General features: G+C 49.2%; 1 protein-coding gene across 1 annotated transcript in view; it reads right to left on the minus strand.

Annotated features, from left to right (window-relative positions):
- Positions 1–859: 859 nt before the first annotated feature.
- Positions 860–22,678, minus strand: part of WNT3A (Wnt family member 3A) — a 99,566-nt gene continuing 77,747 nt past the window's right edge. The window contains exons 3-4 of the mRNA XM_009898140.2: positions 3,382–3,647; positions 860–1,339 (exon numbers count right to left, since the gene is read on the minus strand). Coding sequence (XP_009896442.2) covers positions 860–1,339; positions 3,382–3,647 — 746 coding nt within the window. The remainder of the gene's footprint in view (positions 1,340–3,381; positions 3,648–22,678) is intronic.

Consider the following 22,678-nt stretch of genomic DNA (forward strand, 5'->3'; position numbering starts at 1 on the left):
GCAGGAAACCATCAGCAATTCTCTCTCTTTCCCTCCTTCTCCTCCTCCCTCTCTACAGGAGTCACCAAATCCTGTGTCAAGTCTGTCAGAAGCTACTCAGAAGATTCACTCAAAGACTGCCCACTGTAGGGAGCAGTCTGTTCTGGATTTGCAGACTTGTGTGGTTCCAGGGTAAAACCAAGCAGTATTTGCCTTATTCAAAAAATAATAATAATAACAATAATTAAAAAAATCATTAATTTATTCTGCTTTTATTTCTTTTGCTGCTGTTGTTGTTGCTCATATTCTACAGAGTCTGGCCATTTAGGGCACGCAGGCAGACAGTCAGGAAGCTTTAGTGCTGCCGTCCAGCACAGCCTCTGCCTGGCTGAGGGCAAAGGACCTATGCAAGGAGATGCAAGTCTTTCCAAGGGCACTTAACCACACGAGTCACTTCAGGAGGCTGAGAGCAGAGCAAATCCATCCTTTTGCTGCTGCTCTTCTTTCCAGCTCTGCCTGGCTGGTGGGATGAAAACCCTCTGTGCCCTAGGGGAGGCCTCGCTGGGGTGGAACGTGCGTGCGTGCCGGCTGTCCCTCAGCAGAGCCCAGAAGTCGTTAGACCCTATTCTATCCAACCACTTTTAGCCTTTCTTGTCTTTTCTTTTAGGTTTTTTCTCTTTTTAATATTTTTTTTTAATTTTTTTTTTTTTTAAAAAAAAGGTTTTTATCCTTTATATATATATATATATATATATATATATATATAAACCAACAAAGAGTAAGACTGCTCTCATGGCTGAGAGAAGTCAGAGGAACCTCAGCGGAAGCAGGCTGGAATGGGTTTCTCCCCTCGGAGCCCGGCGCGGGGCTGCGCCTCGTCTTACTTGCACGTGTGGACGTCGTAGACTCGTATGCACTCCTGGCAGCGGACGTAGCAGCACCAGTGGAAGATGCAGTGGCACTTCTCCTTCCGTTTCTCAGTCCTGGTGTTGTGGCCCCGGCCGCAGCACAGCAGGTCGCAGCCGTCGATCCCGTGCGAGGTGACGTTGCAGACCCTGTCGCGGGTGCCGAAGGAGCCGGTCTCGGGGTTGGGCTCGCAAAAGTTCGGCGAGTTCTCGTAGTACACCAGGTCCTTCTCGGTGGGGGCCTTGAAGAAGTTGTATTTGGGCCTGAGGGTCTCGACCCAGCCGCGGGACTCTCGGTGTTTTTCCACCACCATTTCGGAAGCGCTGTCGTACTTGTCCTTGAGGTAGTCGCCGATGACCCTGAAGTCTGGCTGGGACCACCAGCAGGTCTTCACTTCACAGCTGCCGGAGAGGCCGTGGCACTTGCACTTCAGGTGCATCAGCTCAATGATGGACTGAAGAAAAAGAGGAGAGGAAGGGCCAAGAAGAAGGAAGATGTTAATAGCCTGCAAGTGAAACACACATTTCATTCTGCTCTCCAGCCAGGACTTCCTACAGACCTCTGGTATTTTCAGGGATGTATTTGGAATGGGATGGGATGGGATGGGATGGGATGGGATGGGATGGGATGGGATGGAATGGATAGAATAGAATAGAATAGAATAGAATAGAATAGAATTAACCAGGTTGGAAAAGACCTTTGAGATCATCAAATCCAACCTATCACCCAACACCACCTAATCAACTAAACCATGCAACCCAGCACCCTATCAAGTCTCCTCCTAAACACCTCCAGTGATGGTGACTCCACCACCTCCCTGGGCAGCACATTCCAATGGGCAATCACTCTCTCTGTGTAGAATTTCTTCCTAACCTTCAGCCTAAACCTCCCCTGGCACAGCTTGAGACTGTGTCCTCTTGTTCTGGTGCTGGGTGCCTGGGAGAAGAGACCAACCCCTACCTGGCTACAACCTCCCTCCAGGTAGTGGTAGAGAGCAAGAAGGTCTCCCCTGAGCCTCCTCTTCTGCAGGCTAAGCAACCTCAGCTCCCTCAGCCTCTCCTCCCAGGGCTGTGCTCCAGACCCCTCCCCAGCTTTGTTGCCCTTCTCTGGACACCTTCCAGCAAGTCAACATCCTTCCTAAACTGAGGGGCCCAGAACCGGACATAGGACTCAAGGTGTGGCCTAACAAAAACCTCAGACTTCAACATAAAGCACTGGCCTGGAATAAATGGGAAGGTGATTATTGATCCCAGAGGCTTGCTATTTGCTTTTAGCTCTCATGAATTTGGTCCCGAGGTTTCTATGAGGTGTTGCCCTCCAGTCCTTGGAGGTGGGAGACAAGCCTTATGCAACTGACTTGATAATCTGCCTTTTCAGACTGATCAGCAAATTTCTGGGTACGTGAACAGACTAGTGCCAGCCTGAGTCCAAGAGATATGCCATGAATCAGCACCTTGATGTTCACCAGGTGCTTTCCTGTGTTATTTACGGAGTATCACCCGCCGCAGAGCAGCTTGTAATTAGTGAGGAGAGAGAACCACAAGAGCTTTGGTTCATGTAATCAGGCTGAAATTAATCAAAGCTCCTGGCAGAGCGGAAGGGTTTGAGTTCATAGGGGAACTCACACGAAACACTGCCCATGGCTCAGGTTTAGAATCAGAGAATCAATAAGCTTGGAAAAGACCTCAGAGATCATCAAGTCCAACCTGTCACCCAACACCTCATGGCTAACTAAATCATGGCTTCAAGTGCCACATAGAACCCCTTTTTGAACACCTCCAGGGATGGTGACTCCACCACCTCCCTGGGCAGCACATTCCAATGGCTAACAACTCTTTCTGTGAAGAACTTTCTTCTCACCTCCAGCCTAAACTTCCCCTGGCACAGCTTGAGACTGTGTCCTCTTGTTCTGGTGCTCGTTGCCTGGGAGAAGAGACCAACCCCCACCTGGCTACAACCTCCCTTCAGGTAGTTGTAGAGAGCAAGAAGGTCTCCCCTGAGCCTCCTCTTCTCTAGGCTAAGCAACCCCAGCTCCCTCAGCCTCTCCTTGTAGGGTTTGTCCTTGAGACCTCTCCCCAGCTGTGTTGCCCTTCTCTGGACACGTTCAAGTGTCTCAATGTCCTTCTTAAACTGAGGGCCCCAGAACTGGACACAGGACTCAAGGTGTGTCCTAACCAGTGCAGCGTACAGGGGCAGAATGACTTCCCTGCTCCTGCTGGCCACACTATTCCTGATGCAGGCCAGGATGCCACTGGCCTTCTTGGCCAGCTGGGCAACACTTGAGTATGGAGCGGATGAATTTCCTTCTGGCTATCGCCAATGGCATCCACTGACCATCTCCCTGACAACTGTCATAGGGCAGGTCTCATTGTTTCATGATGCAAGCTGCCCAGGTTTACATCTGGCTACTCCCCTCAGTCCCCTCCCGCTGCTCATTATGGCCGGTAAGAAAAGACTCAGGAGAGCTCAAACAAGGTGAAATGGAAATGTCCTTACGGTCCTTCCGGCTTCGTTGTTGTGCCTGTTCATGGCTGAGCGAGCATCTGGTCTGTTCTCTCTCGCGTCTGCAAACTCCCGAGACACCATGCTCCCAAACTCCACGTCCTCACTGCAGCCCCCCCACTTCCAGCCCTCCCCAGGAGAGCCCTTGTGGCGAGTGTCGCAGCCGCAGATGGTGGCCGAGCCTTCGGCGCAGGACCTGGTCACGGCGAAAGCCACTCCGGCAGAGGCGATGGCGTGGACGAAGGCTGATTCCCTGGTAGCTGTCAAAGAAAGCAAGCAAGCGAGCAATAAGCAGCGGCCAGTGAAGGGAACGTGCATGGCTTTGATCAGCCTTGTGAACACCTTCTCTTGAGGGCATGGCAGCAGGCCAGGAAACTCTCCTCTTCCCTGTGGTCCAGTTTGGATCTGCTCCAAAGAGGTTTTCTTTTACTACGAAATAAGCTTCTGCATAGACAGGACCGGGCTTGATTCAAGGCCACTGAGGTCAGCCGAGACGTTTAGACTAAGGTCATCCTAAGGTCTTAGGATAGGGCCATGGCAAAACCAAAAGCAGTGCAAAGCTGAGTGTCAGGGAACACGTAGAGTGCACCGTACGGCACGTTGCAGGCACTGCACCACGGAGACATACCCTGAGCTCTGCGCTTGGCTTCAGGTGCAAGGAATCTGGGCTGTGTTCCCATAATGTGGAAACTGCAGGTTTACACTTAATGACAGCCTCCACCCTTAGTGGTGGGACCAGCACCAAGCAAAGCATCTCCTTCTCCTCAGTCTGGGTGACCTGCTGATGGCTGGAAGGTAGGAAAATGCCAGGACAGCCAGATACTCCCCAGTCCTCACTGTGTAACCTGAACATTGTCCTCACACTCCTTCCTGAGGCCACTTTCTCTTTCCTAGGCTATCTAGCTCACTTAGAGACAACGTTCAATATATGACATGTTGCTTCTAGTTTAGGTTTTGCTCACTTGTTGAATTAAGCCTCCTGCCAAGGGGGCTGGAAGTGAGTTTCTGCCCCTTGCCTCAGGATGGTGGGTAGGATCAACCAAAAGATGGCATGGCTAAGGACTGAAGGAGCCTTAGTCTCTGTGTAGACCTTGCTTCAGAACATTTCATCCAAGCTGGAGCTGGGTGGAGAAGAGCAGCTCAGCCTGGTTTTCCTAGATGCTTTTTCCTACCCTGTAGCAAACCCCAAACATTTCAGACTGCTTTACAAATGAGGAATATACCAAAATACCAAGTTTTGGTCTTACTGTGTTTCTTCACTCACTAGAAATGCCCCTGGATTTCAGCACCACGCCTCAGGAGGCACCACTGCAATGATTTTTGGCTTCAGCAAAATGGCCTTTTTGTCACGAGCACAGCTGTTCTCCAGCCCTCAAGGCACCTCTAGGAGGACACAACTGCTAACTGGCCTCTCTTAACCTCCTACACCCTTCCCCACACGAGCTCACTCATAGACCAAGAAAGTTAGCCAAGAAAGCTTGTTGTCCCTGACACCTTTCAGATGTTTAGGCTGGGACAGTGCTGAAATATGAATGGAACCACGAAGGCTGAATGCCAGGTTGTCAGTAGATGCAACTTCACCAGCTTCTACTGAGCTTTCCATCAGCTGACAAGGTACCTACTCAAAACCACTCAAACCTTCTCTGCACTGCATTTTGCTGATCTGAGCTTTCCCTGGGCATTTTGGCCCAATCTTTACCTTCTAGATGCTTCCAGGCTTTACTAAGGCAAAGAGAGTTTCACATGCCAAGCAAAAAGAAGCCAACATGTTCTCGGGGAGAATTCAAAATTGCATGCTTGCAGAGCAGTCCTGTCTGGATGGAAGGCTTAAGCACCACTTGGCTTCGGGAAGCCTACCAAATACAACATGCAAATCAAGTGATGTGCATGAACTTACAAGCAGAAGGCATGAGCAATGTCCTGGAGCATGTTGTCAATGTGCATTGTGAGGTTAGTAAGCCACCGAGGGCTAGAACTGCGAAAGGAAAAGGCAGAAACCCTCAGCTCCCCAACACGATCTTCAAAAGCCCTTGTTCAGCATCTGCCCAGCCTGGAGGATCCCAGCTTCCTGCAAATGGTGACTATGAAGTTCCTGAGCTGTGTGAAAGCTCAGCTTCTGAGCGTGAACAGAGGAGTCCAGTTCTAACAGGATGGTTGATTCGTCACCTTGCACTTGCCTGAGCCCCAGCCCTTAGGGGTGGAGAACTTTCATGACGTCTCCAAGGACACTGATGACCAGTTCTGAGGTCTGTGAAAGGCAAAGGCTTCTTGCAAAAGGCAAGATGAGTTGATGGGATGAATGCCAGTACTTTCTGGTGGGGAGGTAGAGAGTATAATGACCAGAAAAGAGCTGACACACACCTTTCACCTCCTCCGGTGGCCTTACTAAGCTTGGAACCTTTTCACAGAATCATAGAGTGGCTTAGGTTGGAAAAGATCTTAAAGATCATTGAGTTCCAACACCCCTGCCATGGGACATCTTCTACTAGCCAGACTGATCAGAGTCCTATCCAGCCAAGCCTTGAGCACTTCCAGGGATAGGGCATCCATAATTTCGCTGGGCAACCCGTTCCAGTGTCTCTCCACCCCACTGTAAAGAATTTCTCCCTAACATCTCATCTCAATCTCCCCTCTTTCAGTTTAAAGCCATTATTCTGGCCAAAGTCTGCTCTCCTGAAGTCCAGGGTGCTGAGCTTCCTGTGCACTCTCCTCACTGCCCTAAGGATCTTAGGTGTTGAAGAGGAGACTGGACGTGGCACTTGGTGCCATGGTCTAGTCATGAGGTCTGTGGTGACAGGTTGGACTCGATGATCCTCGAGGTCTCTTCCAACCTTTGTGATACTGTGAAACTCCAGCATTTCATGGTCACTGCAGTCACAGCTGCCTTTGAGCTGTGAGGGTGGTGGAATCCTGTTCCAGACTGCCCAGAGAGGTTGTGGAGTCTACTCTGGATCTTTCAAACCTGCCTGGGCATTGTGATCCTGGGCAATCTGCTGTTGCTTTAGCAGGGGCTTGGACTGGATTATCTCCAGAGGTCACTTCCAACCCCTACCACGCTGTGATTCTGTGATTCCTTGGCTTGACCACAACTGAACAAGAAGTTACAAGAGGACAGCTTTGTTGTGGATACCAAATCCTAACTCCCAGCTCTCCACTGTTGAACGCCTGTAGCTGCAAGAGGGGTTTAATAGGATTTACCTTAAGATGCACCAACTCTACTCAGCTCTCCTCTTCCCAGAAAGAGCCCAATGCCTTTTACAGCCCATAGATGCCATAATCACTCCCCTGCTTTTGAAATGCAGCCACCCCTGGGGTGGAGTGCAGCCACCACTTAACAGCACACAACAGGAAGCAAGCAGCATTGTATCTGATGGTAACTACCTGGGGAATGTAGGCAGGCAGAGCAAAGAAGCTGAGATCTGGCCCGGAGGCACAGAGGTTAGGAGGTTGTCTCTTGAGAAAGTTGTAACTGATCTCTTATAATGACTCCATGAAATTAGGGCACTGGGTTTACATCTCCTACCCCTAACTCCAGGCACCGAGTTCAGTATTGACGCAGATGGAGAAGAGCCATCGGGTGAATCATTTCCCGTCACCTTCTAACTTGTAGGACTGTCCTTTGATTGCTAATGAGAGGAAAGGGTGTGAAATTGTGCCAGGGGAGGTTTAGGTTGGATATTAGGGAAAATTTCTTTACTGAAAGGGTGGCCAGGCGTTGCAAGAGGCTGCCCAGGGAAGGTGGAGGAATCATCATCCCTGGAAGGTGTTCTAGAAGCATGTGGACACGGCTCTTTGGCTTAGAGGGCATGGTGGTGTTAAGCTGATGGTTGGACTCGGTGAGCTCAGAGGTTTTTTCTAACAGAAACCATTCTGTATTTCTATGACCTGACCCTGCTGAGCTCTGAAGAGCTTCCCCAGGTCGTAGCCGGAGGCAGTGTGGCTGCAGGAATGGAGAAGGAGTGGATGGAGGCAGAGATAAGCAGAAGGAAAGCATGCACTTGTAATGGAAATGAGGGGTTATTAAGGTGCCATATAAAAATGCAGGAGACTCGGCACAGATAACAGGAAAGTGCAGTGTATTTGTCAGGTCGACTCATTCCTCTCTGGGTGGTTCTGGTAGCAAGAGACAAGCAGCTCGTTAGGACTTGATGAGAGCTTCTGGAAAGTCATCTGGCAAGAGAAGGTTAATAGGGACTAATCCTGCATGGGGATGTTGACTTAACAGCATTTTAACCACTTTGCTTTCAGTGTGGCACAAGGTCACCAAAGCTCTGGCTTCAGCTTGTGTAATTCCTGCCAGCTCCTGAGTTTCCCTGCAGGGCTTAGAGACTTGGATGGCTGGCATGGACCCTTCTTTTCAGGGGGGTTGGCTATCATTGGAAAAGGTGCTGAGACTTACAGAGGGCCTTCAGGGATGCTCTGTAGCTGCCTTCTAATGCAGAAATCTCCAAGTCGTTGTCTACTTCTTGAAATTCATGGAATGGCTTGAGTTGGAAGGGACCTTAAAGAGTATCTAATTCCAACCCCCTGCCACAGGCAGGGACACCTTCCATTAGACCAGATTGCTCCAAGCCTCATCCAGCCTGGCATTAAACACTCCCAGGCATGAGGCATCCACAGCTTCTCTGGGCAACCTGTGGTCTTGCAGGTTAGACATCATGGGGAGGAAGGCGTTGTCCAGAGGAGGAAGGTGGTGAGGAGTTTCTGAAGTGAGGTTTGAGAGCTTTGGAAGCCCAATCTTTGACTCAGATGAGGTGAACTGTGTTTTCAATTGCAGTATAAAGAGGACTACCCAGCGGCTATCAGCACCCTGTGGTTTCCTTTATCTAGATGTGGGTGGAGAACTGTGCTGTTTTCTTGTGGGCAGGGTCACCCATAAGCACCTCCATGGTCAAAGCTTAACCAGAAGGACCTGAATGAAAAGTCAGGTTGTCTCACTTTGGATGAAAAAGGAGGATGGTAGAAAAGAGTAACCCCAAATTCTCCTCACCATGGATGCAAGAGCTGAAGCACTCATGATGGAAAAGCTAATGCCTGCTCCTTATTGGCAACTACACTGAAGCCCAGGCTGGAGGAGAACCTCAACTCTGAGCCAAAGTCTCATCAGTGGTTAAGGAGATGATGGCCCCCAGCAGGAGTGGGTTTCTTTAGGATCACACTGACAGCCTTGCAGGCACAGCTGCTTTCTGAAGAGCAGAAGTGAAATCCAACGGGACCGATGAGTCAGAGCTCACAGGAGCTGCACAAACGTACACAGACATCAGTGCTGGCTTATACCACCCTGAACAGCATTGCCTGCTGGCCCTGAAACCTGTGTGCAGGGGACTGCCTGCAGCAGAGCAGCCTTGCCTGCCCCAGATTCCAGCAGATGATACTTCTGTCCCTCAGCCCCAGCTGGCCGCAGCACAGATCCCTCAGAACAAAGAACTCAAGGTTTAGGACATGGGGATGATGTCCCCCAGCTGACAGTGCTCTTTGCACTACAAGAAAGCTGGGGACAGTCTTTTTAGCAGGGTCTGTAGTGACATGACAAGAGGTGATGGTTTTAAACTAAAAGAGGGACATTTGGACTAGATAGAAGGAAGAAACTCTTAACAATGAGGATGGTGAGACACTGTCCCAGGTTGGCCAAAGAAGTGGTAGAAGCCCCATCTCTGGAACCACTCCAGGCTGTTTGGAGCTCTGAGAAACCTGCTCCAGCTGCTGGTGTCCCTGCTGAGTGCAGCAGGGTAGGACTAGATGAGCTTTCAAGGTCCCTTCCAACTGAAACCATTCCATATTTCTGTGGTTATAAGAAACAAAGGGTCACAACTCAGAGCCCAGAACATATTCCTCCCCAGGGGAAGGAGGAAAAAAGATAGGGGGGAAAAAAAAATCATGTTAAAAGGCACTGGGTATGTTTGATGATCCCAGAGAAGGAAATGGTTTGCCAATCATAACTATTAAATATTGGCACAGCACCAGGTGAAGACAGAGAACAGGGAACCCCTTGGCACAAGCCAACTGACAGATCCATCCACACTAGAGACAGTGCCCAAGTGCTGGAGGGGAACAAGTGTTGTTCCCATCACAGATTAGGAGGAGGAGGAGGAGGCTCACAGTGGTGTCATGGCTGCTGTGAGCCTGACATTGCTTGTGGGGAAAATACTGGGAACGTTGGAAACAAAATATTGGCTCTCACCGCCTCGGAGGCAGGCGAGCTTCAGTTTCACCACATTCCTCTTGACTGTAGCAATAGAGGATCCCATCTCAGATAAACTACCTGTGAAGGTTTTACATAAGCCATCTGGCTCAGCCTCAAGCTTCCTTCAGCTCCTCTGCAGAAAAGTTCCTGTTTTTGCTGTTCCTCTTTCCCTTGACCCATCCTCAGCATCCCCAGCATGTGGGTCGCCTGCAACAGCCCTGGCCTGGCACTGAAGGCTCTTCAATTACCCTCTTAACCCTTCTTAAAGAGGATCTTTGTACCATGCTTGCTGTTTGGTGTCTGTAGTGGTGTGTCACAGTGTCCAAGATGCATCTTCTGCCCATTAGGAAAGATGGAGAAGAGCAAATCTGGGCCTTGGATATGGTCAACACAAGGATTATAAAAGGATAGGAGAAGTCAGGCTTCATCCCACAAATCCCCAGCTGGACAGCACATGCTGTATTCATCCTAGGGATGTTGGAAAATGCTTTCCAAAGTCAAAGCTTTAGGAAGAGGTCCTGAGCTTCTTTAAAGCTTTCATTCTTTCCTTGGTGTCACTCTCAAGTCTGAACACCAAGCAGCCAAGTGCCATGGCCCTGCTCTTCTGCTCAGTCACAGCAGCATCAGCCAGGAAGTCCTTGCTGGTACTCTGAGAAGAGTCTGGACACTTCAGGAAGATAACAGCCAGGTGACTGCCTTACCCAGTGGGCCACAAACTCTGCACAAAGTCCTTTTCTGGACACAAGTGACTGTGACACTCTGCCTCAGTTTCCTGTCTACAGAAATCCATACATCTGCACAAATCCATCTATCAAGGGACCTAAAAAGCCACTCAGAAATTCATTGAGATGGTGCTGTCTGCTAACTGGCATTGCAGATCATGTTTGGCATGCTGTCCATGCAGGACAGAGGCAGAAAGCTCAACTTCAAATTAGACACAAGAACAAAAAGATTTCACAAGAACAAAAAGATTTCACAAGGCAAGCAATCAACATTTGGAATAAATCTCCCCAGCAAAGTGGGGAAGTACCCAGTGTTGGACACTCTAGACCATGATCTTGGCAAAAAAGGTTAGACCAGATGGTTCTTGAGGTTCCTTCTGACCTGATAGTCTATGATTCAATAGCCTGAGCTGTGAGCACCCTTTCAGCCTACAACGTTCCAGAGGAGAGGCAAAAAGAAGGACTTTCCTCCTCACTACCTAGGAGTAGTACCTATGCTTGGATCAGCCTTCTTCCATAAGGCCTTCTATGAGAACCTCAAGCTGCCTTTGTCCTGAGCTGTGTGGACACAACTACTTTCTTGCCATCACCTCCTCTGGACTTAGAGCCATTACAGGTCTTGCCCCTAGCTCCAGGACTTTCCAGAGCTCTGTGGTGCACAAAGAAGACACATCCAGAGCTACACAGACCTCCAATCTTGCCCAGAAGAGATTGCATGGGATTCTCTGGACAAGAGCAGAGCCTAAATGATTGCCTGGGATCCCTTGGATGCAGAAGGATCACCAAGACCATTCCTCAAAGATCTGTTTGCAAGACTATAGATACAGTCTTGATAGAGATTGACAGGCTGGTCTGGATGATTTGGAGCCACACCAGTGAAACACAGCTGTCTGCTGCCATTGTCTGGGGTGTAGACTTGTCTCAGGTCTCCTAGTTTTTAGCAGCATTTCCTGGGTGGGTTTATAGAATCATAGAATCAGAGGATTATCAGGGTTGGAAGGGACCTCAAGGATCAGCCAGTTCCAACCCCCCTGCCATGGCCAGGGACACCTCACACTACAGCAGGTTGCTCACAGCCACGTCTAGCCTGGCCTTTAAAGCCTCCAGGGATGAGGCTTCCACCACCACCCTGGGCAGCCTGTGCCAGTCTCTCACCACCCTCATGGGGAACAACTTCTTCCTAACATCCAATCTGAATCTACCCATTTCTAGTTTTTTTTCCATCCCCCCCAGTCCTATCACTCCCTGGCACCCTCAAAATTCCCTCCCCAGCTTTCTTGTAGTCCCCTTCGGATCCTGGAAGGCCACAATTAGGTCTTCTGGGAGCCTTCTCTTCTCCAGACTGCACAACCCCAACCCCCTCAGTCTGTCCTCACAGCAGAGCAGCTCCAGCCCTCTGCTCCTCCTCATGGCCCTTCTCTGGACACCTTCCAGCACCTCCAGATCCTTCCTGTGCCAGGGGCTCCAGAACTGGACACAGAAGTCTGGAGAAGGCTGCTCTGCAGCAGTCCTCAGGGACTGCAGATCATCAAGGCTTTCAGACCTAACCCTGCAACGGGACGAAGTTGGCTCCAAGAGCAGACGCAGCAGTGGGAGAAACACAGCTTTGGGGCAGCCACACCGCAGTAAGCGATGCCATCCAGGAGCTGCCCTGCAGATCCATGCCAGGCTCTGCATGATGCCCCAGCCTCTGCCCTTCTTCACAGGGAGCTGTGCCAACTCCATGCCCAGCTGATTCTGCACGGTTTCTCATCAAAATCCAGCTCCAGGGCTTGTTTGACTTTTTTATCCTTTTAAAACTCAGGCCCCTAAATGCAAAGACTTATGCAAATGCCAGGCATTAATAACAAGCAGCTAACCACACTTTTGCATATCTTAAAGGAAAGGTTAGGTTTGGGTCCCATCTGTGTTGTGAAAGAAGTTCTGATTGAGTTCTTGTTTCCTCTGAACCAGTGTGCTAGTGTCAACACATCCCTGGGAAGATGAAAGGCCCTAAAAAAGACATTTGATCAGATTAGCCATGATTCAGATCATTGGAGGGAAATTATTAAGTGGGCAGCTCCTGCCAGGGAACATGAAGGTGATACAGGTAAGAGGGAGTGTTGGATTGAAGGAGGTTGGATTAACACAGCTTGTAAAATCCTGTAGGCCAAGTTCCCCTAAAACATCTGAATGATTTTTTTTTCCCTTTCCCCCTCCTCCCCCCTCTTTTTTTCCTCTCCTGGTTGCTTGTGGTTATCACTGCACCCAGCACAATGAAGCTCCAACCTCCAGCGTGGTACTTCAGCTTCCAGACCTTTCAGGCTCTACCTGAAACAGGCAGATCCAGATTGTCAGACACTGGAGCAGCCCAGGAGCTGCACACAAGGTGCTGGGAGCAGGGCTGGTGCTCCCTGCTGCCCTCCAAGCCCTCATGTGAGCTGAGGGTGGGCTGAGGGCTGGAATGCTCTGGCTAATTAGCTACTGTCAAAATAACCCCAGGTGATCACAGGTAACCAGACCCCCAAGATAGGCAAATCAGCAGGATGGTCTGGTATCAGTAACCCAGGGCTGATACCTGCAAAGCAAACATCCCTCTATCTCTTTCTCCATCACCCTATCTCTCTGTCCATCTAATCATTACTGTCTCCCTACCTTCCCTGCTCCAATGCAGGCACATTTTATCTGTCTTTCTGTTGGCTTGGTCATGTGTGAAACACTGTGGGAGTCTGATCCCCCCATTTCCACCACCCTGTGAAAAATGCCTTCTGGATATTTCAAGTTCTGAAACAGCACCACCCTCTCAGCCCTTCAAACCACCCCAAACTGCCCCAACCCCTCATCTCCCTCAACCACACGACGGGCGTCCCCGGGAGGCTCTAGACAAAAGGAAGCTGTGTGCCAATTGTGGGTTATTAGCAGAGATACAGCAAGCTCATTGTGGCAGGACCCAGTCCTTAATGACAGGGGAAGGAGGAAAAGGAGTGGGGCAGGACTGGGGGTGAAAATCTCAGGGGTGTGTTCCAGGTTAAAGAATCACCAAGGGTCTTTCCTGGAGAAACAAAAATAGGGGAGGCCAAAAAAGAAAAACAAACTCCAGGCAAGAGAGCCCAAACAGCTCTATGGAAAACAGCTCCAGTGGCCAACAGGGCATGGGGATAAAAACAATGATCTTATTAAAAATAAAGTCTTTTAAGATATATTTATTAAAAATAAAATCATTGCATTCCCTTCTCAGGAGCAGCATGGGCAGGCAAAGGGATTGCCTTTGCTCACCTGAGGATGGAACGCCAGGCTCTGTTTCGCTGCTCTGAAGCAGCGCTATGGAAAACAGCTCCAGTGGCCAACAGGGTATGGGGATAAAAATAATAATACTATTAAAAAATAATGATTTTTAAATACATTTATTAAAAATAAAATCATTGCATTCCCTTCTCAGGAGCAGCATGGGCAGGCAAAAGGATTGCCTTCGCCTACCTGAGGATGGAACGCGAGGCTCCGTTTCGCCGCTCTGAAACAGCGCTATGGAAATCAGCTCCAGTGGCCAACAGGGTATGGGGGATAAAATAATTATCTTATTAAAAATAATTGCTTTTAAATATATTTATTAAAAATAAAATCATTGCATTCCCTTCTCAGGAGCAACATGGACAGGCAAAAGGATTGCCTCTGCCCACCTGAGGATGGAACGCCAGGCTCCGTTTCGCTGCTCTGAAACAGCGCTATGGAAATCAGCTCCAGTGATCAACAGGGTATGGGGATAAAAATAATGATATTATTAAAAAATAATGATTTTTAAATACATTTATTAAAAATAAAATCATTGCATTCCCTTCTCAGGAGCAGCATGGGCAGGCAAAAGGATTGCCTTCGCCCACCTGAGGATGGAATGTGAGGCTCCGTTTTGCCGTTCTGAAACAGCGCTATGGAAAGCAGCTCCAGTGATCAACAGGATATGGGGGATAAAGTAATGATATTATTAAAAATAATTGTTTTTAAATGTATTTATTAAAAATAAAATCATTTCATTCTCAGGAGCAACATGGGCAGGCAAAAGGATTGCCTTCTCCCACCTGAGGATGGAAAGCCAGGCTCCATTTCGCCGCTACAGGAAGCAGCTCCAGCGGCCAAGATGGCATGGGGGATAAAATCATTAATATCATTAAAAAGAATAGTTTTTAAATGCACTTATTAAAAATAAAATCATTGCTGTCTCTTATCAGGAGCAACATGGGCAGACAAAAGGATTGCCTTCGCCCACCTGAGAATGGAATGCGAGGCTCCATTTCGCCGCTCTGATCGCATTTGACAGCCCCCCTCGAGACTGCCCGGTTGGTATGGCAAATCGTCCTTATTACCTGCTGGGGTGAATGAATCCCCCTTTGTGCTGCCACTGTCACGCTGCATTAGGTTGACAATGGCCCCAGATATTTTATATGAAATTTGCCCTCACTTGTGATTAGCCAGCACCAACTAAGTCATAGCAACCTAGAACTATGCATTGGCCGGGCCCCGTTGTCGGCCGAAAGGGAAATCCCTATTCAAATGGTTTAATAAAACAATCTAAAGGGCGTGTGAATCGTGAAAAGCATTTTCACTTTTCTCTTTAGCTTAATCTCATGGTCGCTGGGATATTGTGCTCCGAGCAGACCCCAGCAGGGTGTGGGCTAAGGTCCCCCATCAACTTCTTTTACAGCCTCCTTTTCTGTGAGTTAATGATATACCGGTGTGATTGCCTCCCGCAGCAAGAAGAAACACGCAGCTGATGAAAAGGATGGACCTCCTAACACATCCTAAATGGCAACAATTTCTCATCCAGAGGTCACAGGTCGTAACCTGGATTTTGAATCACCACCCAGATCTTTTTCAAAGGCCCCTTCTAAAGCTGGGGGGTTCTGCAAGGCCGTTTTACACACACACAGACACGCAGACACTGCGTTATCTCCAGAGGTTCCTGCTCCGCTTGAGGTCTGAGTTTAGTGGTTGGAAACAATCAGATTCTCCCCTGGGTTTGGGCTACAGTTTTCTGCCTTTCATTTCCTCTCAGCTCTTGGGAAGGCTCAAGACAGAGGTGGGCAATGAAGAGGTAGGGAGACAGTAATGATCAGATCAACAGAGAGCTGTGTGATCTCTCTGCAAGGCACCTCCTGAGCACCTCCAGAAGGACATCCAGGCTGCCTTTCATATGCTGTCAACTCTTGGGAAGGCTCAAGACAGAGGTAGGCAATGAAGAGGTGTGTGACCACTCTGCAAGGCACCTCCTGAGCACTTCCAGAAGGTCACCCGGAGCTCAGCACCACCCTCAGTTGAATCAGCAACTGGCCCTTCATTCTAAGCTTGTCATGCTCCCAGCATGGAGCATCACTTCCAGTGAGGTTTCAGGGTCTCTCCTCACTCTCTTGCAAGTGTGGAAAACTCTCCTAGTGCTGACCCCTCCATAAGAAAGCTCTCCCACACATGGGCAAGATGCAGCTGCAGAGATCTGGCTGTGGAGTTGGGTGGGAGGAGGCAGAAGAGAAGCGTAAGGTTCACCTTTCACATTTTTGCTCCACTTCCTTGCCCAGGCTGGGAAGCAGAGGAAGGCAGCAGTGGCAGTTGTGGGGTCTCCAAAGGCCAGCTAAAAGCTGAGTGCTCACCCCAATGTTTACCTAGAGAGAGGAACTCCTTGGCTCTGCAAAATGAGCCTGGAAATCCCCAGGGAAAACAAGCTCCCTCATGAACCTCCTGCAGCCGAGCCTCCAAGCACAAACAGAAGGTGAAGGGAAAAAGTAGCACAGGAATCAGTTTTGTTTCCCCCACCTTCCTCTATTTTCCCCTATTCCCATCTTGCCCTATCCTACTGAGAGAGCAATACCCATAGGACATCTTATCCTAGAGAGAGAGCAAGAGGAAACAGACTCAAGCTGCACCAGGAGAGGTTTTGGTCAAAAATGAGGAACAATTTCTTCCCCAGAAGAGTTGTCAAGCCCTGGACCAGGCTGCCCAGGGCAGTGCAGGAGTCCCCATCCATGGAGGGGATTCAAAGCTGTGTAGATGGTTAATGGATGGACAAAGTAATCTGAACAGCCTCTTCCAACCAAAATGATTGTGTGCAGCCTTGGGCCAGGCTGGAGGTTCCTCTGGTGATCCTGTGTCAGTGTCCCCCCTTGATTTTTCTCCCAGCAAAGCTCAGCAAGGACAGGGCTGCAGGGAGCACACACTTTGAAAACAGTCCAAGTTTTCACCAGGGACCCTTTGGGCTCTCAACCTCCACTTCAGCCTCTCCTCAAAGGTGTTCACAGTTGTGGTGTGTTTCTACCACAGCTCCCCAAGTCACTCCAAGCTATCTGGGGCAAGGAGTGATTTTATTATGTGCTTCTAACAGTGTTTAGCACAATGGGGCCCTGATCTCTGCTTGGGGCCTCTGAGTCTACTGTAATACAAATAATTAACCATAATGGAGCTGGGAAAATATCTTAATAAAACCATGGAATCAATTTGAGGCAATTAAGCAATTTTTCGGCTTGCAGAAGTTTTTTTATTGCTTTGCAGGCTCAATTTGGAGAAGGGAGGGGGTTGGGGATGCTGGGGGAGCTGCAGGGAGCTGCTCATCCCCCTGCAGCAGGCTTTGGTAACCTCATTTTGCTGTGGGTTTTAGTTTCACCCAGCTGGGCAGGCAGAGAAGTTTTATGCAGCTCTCGAAGCACAAAAGCCACTTTTTATTAATAGCTCCTGAGAGGAAGCATGGTTTGGAGGCTGGATCTGTGGTTCCTAAGGGAGAAGGAGCTCAGTCTTAATCAACATGGCTTTGGAGAAGCTCACCTGCCCTGCCTCTGCCTCAGCTGCCCACCTATGAAATGAAGAGCAATTATTAGCCTCCTGCTTTCTAGTCTCAAACACTTGAAGACAGAGCCAGCTGCCAAAGCAATGGGGGATCACAGAACCACAGCATCACTGAATGGCAGGGGTTGGAAAGGACCTCTGGAGAGCATTTAGTCCAACCCCCTCTGCCAGAGCAGGGTCACCCAGAGCAGGCTGCAGAGGATAGCATCCAGGTGAGCTTTGAATGAGACTCCACCACCTTTCTGGGCAGCCTGTTCCAGGGCTTCATCACCCTCAAAGTAAAGATGCTCTCTTCATGTTTAGGTGGACTTATGTTCAAGTCTGTGCTCATTACCTCTTGTCCTGTCACTGGGCATCTCTGACAAAACACTGTCCCCATCTTTGTCATGCTCACCTTTCAAATATTGATAAGCATTGATAAGATTTCCCCCTCAGTCTTCTCTTCTCCAGGCTAAAAAGCCCCAAGTTCCTTAGCCTTTCTTCATGTGACAGATGTTCTAGTCCCCTAAGCATCTCTGCAGCCCTTTGCTGCACCCTCTCAAGCAGTTCCCTGTCCTTCTTGAATCAGGGAGCCCAGAACTGGACCCAGTCCTCCAGATCTCTTTAGACAGAGAGGAATAAGAAAGTTGCCAAGCCCTGGACAGAAACCAGATGATTTACAAGCAATTAGAAGCCGGCAGGTAAGCTCTGGATGACAGAGATTCTGGTTAGGGCTGAGGCTCTTGCATAATTTGCAAGTGGAAAAGGGAGCTAAATATAGTTGAACATTTGTCTAAAGGTGTGTTCAGCTCTGTGCTTGTCCATCCTGGAAAGGAGTGCATGTGAGGACAGCACCTTCTAAGGGTGGGCAAGCTAACAAATCCATCTATTCACCCAACCAAATCTCTCACCTCAAGAACTCAACTGCAGTTTCTGAAGGAAACAGCAATAGCCTCCATAAACACATCTGCTGGCCAAGGGGGGTTCAGACCCCAATATGTTTTAATGCATACATCTAGTATGGCCAAGCATCTGCAGGCACTCTTAGAATCAAGTCATGTTCTAAGTGGTGCTCCCTTAAAGCTTCCAGAGCTAAAGGGATGGAACCAGAACAATCACAACAGAAAAAGTGTGGGGGGAATGCAGATATCCTTCCATACATCATGAAAACATGACTGAGCCTGTGGCCTGGGGATCACAGAATCACTGAATCACAGAATGGTTGGGGTTGCCAGAGACCTTTCAAGGTCATCCAGGCCAACCCCTCTGCAGTCAGCAGGGACATCTTCAACTAGAGCAGGTTGCTCAGATCCCCAGACAATCTGACCTGGAATGTTTCCAGGGATGGGGCATTCAGCACATTAACTTTGGAGGAGGAAGGGTGATGACCTGCTCTGCCTACACTGTCTTTAGTGGGAGTGGAAGGCATTTGCCAAACTGCTGGAGGAACCTTAAGGGCTTACAGGGAGTGTGCATTGCTTTCATCCCTGCCTATCTTACAGCAAAGGAAATCAAAGCTACACATCCTCTGGTCTCTTGGGATGAGAGCTGCTAAAGATTTCTCTCTTGCTGTTTAAATGTAAGCTCCCTTGGTGGCATCACTGCTGCTGCCCTGTGTAATGAGTGAGGAGAGATGATTAAGTGACGTGCAGGGATGGAAGAAAAAAGAACAACCACCACAAGCCCTTAGGAAATGCCTTTGAAAATCAGTTACTGAATACATCAGGTGAAGTACAAAATGGATGTTTTGGCCATCAGGAGCAGAACATGGGGCCTGATTCTCCTCTTGGCCTGCTGTAAATCAGAATAATCATGACCCAGTTCAGGGGAAGTGGCACAAGATTGAAGCCACAGTAATTAGGGGAGCATCTTGTATAGAATCACAGAATGGTTTTGATTGGAAGATCATCGAGTCCAACTTTCAACCTAAGACCACTATGGCCATTAAACCATGTCCCAAAGTGCCACATCTGTACGGTCCTTGAACACCTCCAGGGATGGCGACTCCACCACTTCCCTGGGAGTTAGCTTTTTAATAGAAAAAGAGTAGAGTAGAATAGAATAGAATAGAATCAATAAGGTTGAAAAAGACCTCAAAGATCATCAAGTCCAACCTGTCACCCAACACCTCATGACTACTAAACCATGGCTCCAAGTGCCACATCCAATCCCCTCCTGAACACCTCCAGGGATGCTGACTCCACCACCTCCCTGGGCAGCACATCCCAAGGGCCAATTATGCTTTCTGGGAAGAACTTCTTTATAAGATCAAGTTTAAACTTCCCCTGGCACAGCTTAAGACTGTGTCCTCTTGTGCTGGTGGCCTGGGAGAAGAAACCAACCCCCACCTGGCTACAACCTCCGTTCAGGGAGTTGGAGAGAGCAAGAAGTGGCCTTCTTGGCCAGCTGGGCACACTGCTGGCTCATGTTCAGCCTCCTATCAACCACTACCCCCAGGTCCCTTTCTGCCTGGCTGCTCTCCAGCTACTCTGTCCCCAGCCTGCAGCAGTTTTTCTAACCAGACACCTCACTTCTTGCTCTTTTGCATGCAGCTGATACCAGGTTGCACCGACAGGTTCAGGAAACCTTAACATCTTAGCTATCAGACTTGGACCTTGCACCCTTCTGCCTAAAGGCAGCATCCACTCTGCCCAAGCTATCCCTGACAGATGTTTGTCTAACCTGTTCTCCAAACCTCCCAGGCCAGAGCTCCCAACCCTTCCCCAGGCAATCTTCTCACACTTCACTGCCCTTACTGTTAGCCTTCTCTTCACAAAGCAGAGTCCCAAGTCCCCTGCCTGTCCCTGAAGTGGATGTGGAGGGGAACTTGTCACATGAACTGCAGCAGTACAGGCTGAGAGCTGATCTGCTGGAGAGCAGCCCTGTGGAGAGGGACCTGGGAGCGCTGGTGGATCACAAGTTATCCATGGGGCAGCAATGTGCCCTGCTGGCCAAGAAGGCCAATGGGGTCCTGGGGTGTATTAAGAAGAGTGTGTCCAGCAGAAACAGGGAGGTTCTCCTCCCCCTCTACTCTGCCCTGGGGAGACCTCATCTTGAGTGCTGCCTTCAGTTCTGGGCTCCCCAGTTCTAGAGGGACAGGGATCTGCTGGAGAGGTCTATGAGGATGATGAGGGGACTGCAGCACTGCCTGGGGAGGAGAGGCTGAGGGACCTGGGGCTTTTTAGTCTGGAGAAGAGAAGACTGAGAGGGGATTGAATAAATGTTTATAGATCTCTGAGGGCTGGGGGTCAGGAGGGAGGGGACAGGCTCTGCTCACTTGCTCCCTGGGAGAGGACAAGGAGCAATGGATGTAAGCTGCAGCACAGGAGGTTCCAGCTCAACACAAGGAGGAACTTCTTTACTGTGAGGCTCACAGAGTACTGGAAGAGGCTGCCCAGAGAGGTTGTGGAGTCTCCTTCTCTGGAGACTTTCAAGACCCATCTGGATGTGTTCCTGTGTGACCTGAGCTGGATTGTATGGTCCTGCTCTGGCAGGAGGGTTGGATTTGATGATCTCTTTTGGGTCCTTTCCACCCCCTGACATCCTGTGATCCTGTGAACCACACCAAACCGAAGGAAGGGGTGGAAGAGGACAAACCAAAATGGTGTTCAAAAAAGGATTAGACGTAGCACTTGGAGGCATGGTTTAGTTAGTCAGGAGGTGTTGGGTGACAGGTTGGACTTGATGATCTCTGAGGCCTTTTTCCAACATTATTGATGCTATGATTCTATGAAAATGGTGCTGGGAGGCTGTGTGTAGCAGGCGGGTGGCAGAGCTGGGAATAGAGCTCGGGTCCCTTGACTCCATGACTTGTAGCTGCGTAAGCGAGGGAGCCCTCTCCTTATTGATCCCTCTGGGCACCTCGCCTTTCTCCTGGCCCTTTTCCTCTCCCCCTTCTCCTTGCTCTCTTCCATCTCTCATGCTAATGTCTCTTGCCTCTCAGCATCTCACAGGAGCCCTCAGAAGGGAGAGGCGGTTGCTGCATGCGCAGCCTTCGACTGATTCATCCCTGTGCTCGTGTGTGACTAACACTCCTGCTATTTGGCTAGCTATTGCCATTGATGTACATTTCATATGGCAAAACTTAATTAAAGTCTTATTCATTAAAAAAAAAAATAAAAATTAAAAAATCTGGGCCAGTTTAATTTTTTCTTTCTTTTTCTTTTCCTTTTTACTGGAATACCCAGAGGGGATATTTCAATTAGGGATTAAATGCCAGAAAACGCTGTCAGATTCACACCCCCCCCCACTAAATCTCTAATCAAAGCAGCAGGTTTGGATATTATAAAGAAAAAGCCACCAAACCCACAACATTATTTACAGGAGTTCGCTCTGCAGGTGCAAAGATCAATCCTGGGAGAAGCTGAGAACTTCCAGCTCTTGGTGGAAAGCAGTGGAAGTTACTCTGAGGAGAAGCCAACTGCATAGCAAGAGCCAGCTGCTCACCTAGTGGATCTGTGCTAAAGCTCTTATTGGAGGATTTGCTGAATCTTTCTAATCAGCTTGGTCCTGCAACCTTTAATCATGCAAATGGCTCACGTCTTCAGTGCAGCTCCAGACTTGCCAGCAAAAGGCTTGCAGGACCGAGTGCGGCAAGGGGAGCTGGGATTTGTGCTGGCACAACAAACTTTCTGACAGTTATGGGCTTGAAAATCCACCCCTCCAAATAGATGCCTCTCCTCAGTTAGCTGGGAGGAGTGAAAACTCTTGGGCTTGCATGTTTCGTGGCCTAGCAAGACTCTTTAGTGGACAACGTCATGCAGAAGGTTGGCAGGTTCGAGGTCAGGCTCTGAGCAACCTGATCTAGTTGGGGATGTCCCTGCTGATGGCAGCAGGGTTTAAAGATGGCCTTCCAACCCAAGCCATTCTATGGTTCTGTGGTTCTGCAAGAGTGAAGGAGTTAGATGGGAACCATGACCCAAAAATCCACAGCAAACATCTGAATATGTGTACCCAGCCTGGCCTGGGTCTTGGGAAAAGGCTGAGACCAAATCACAGTGATCATCACCCAGATTCAATGCACAACCTTGGTCAGAAAGTCTGGTCTCCAGCAATTGCCTTCAAAATTCTGCCCAGGACAGCTCTCCCCAACCAGGCTGCTGGCTGTGTGCTGTAACGGTGAGGACACAGAAGTCTTGCATGGCTCATATCAGGGTGCCACACCAGTTAGGGCTGTCCCTACTTCTTGTCAACCTTCCATTGCCCACCACAAGCCATCAAAACTTCTTCTCCCTAAGACTCCCAGGCCTGCCTAACAAACTTCAGCATGAAACAGTGAAGCCTCAAGAGCAGCAGTAAGCCAAATTCCTAAGCAGACACCTTCACTCCAAAACTTCAGCTGCTCCCCAGCTGACATCTGCCTACAGGCCTCTGAGACCTTTTCAAGACTTGTGGAAGTCTTGAAAGGCATCACCACAGCTGGAGTGCAAAGCAGCTGCAGGGATGTCAGAATATCACACAGAATCACCAAGCTGGAAAAGACCTTAAGATTGCTGAGCCCAGCCATAACCTAACATCTCCCTCTACATAACTGTTAGACCATGTCCCTGAGCTCCTCATCCAAATGTGTTTTAAATCCCTCCAGGGATGGTGACTCCACCACTTC

Source organism: Dryobates pubescens, chromosome 21, assembly GCF_014839835.1.
Source record: "Dryobates pubescens isolate bDryPub1 chromosome 21, bDryPub1.pri, whole genome shotgun sequence".
In the NCBI taxonomy this organism is placed as follows: Eukaryota; Metazoa; Chordata; class Aves; order Piciformes; family Picidae; genus Dryobates; species Dryobates pubescens.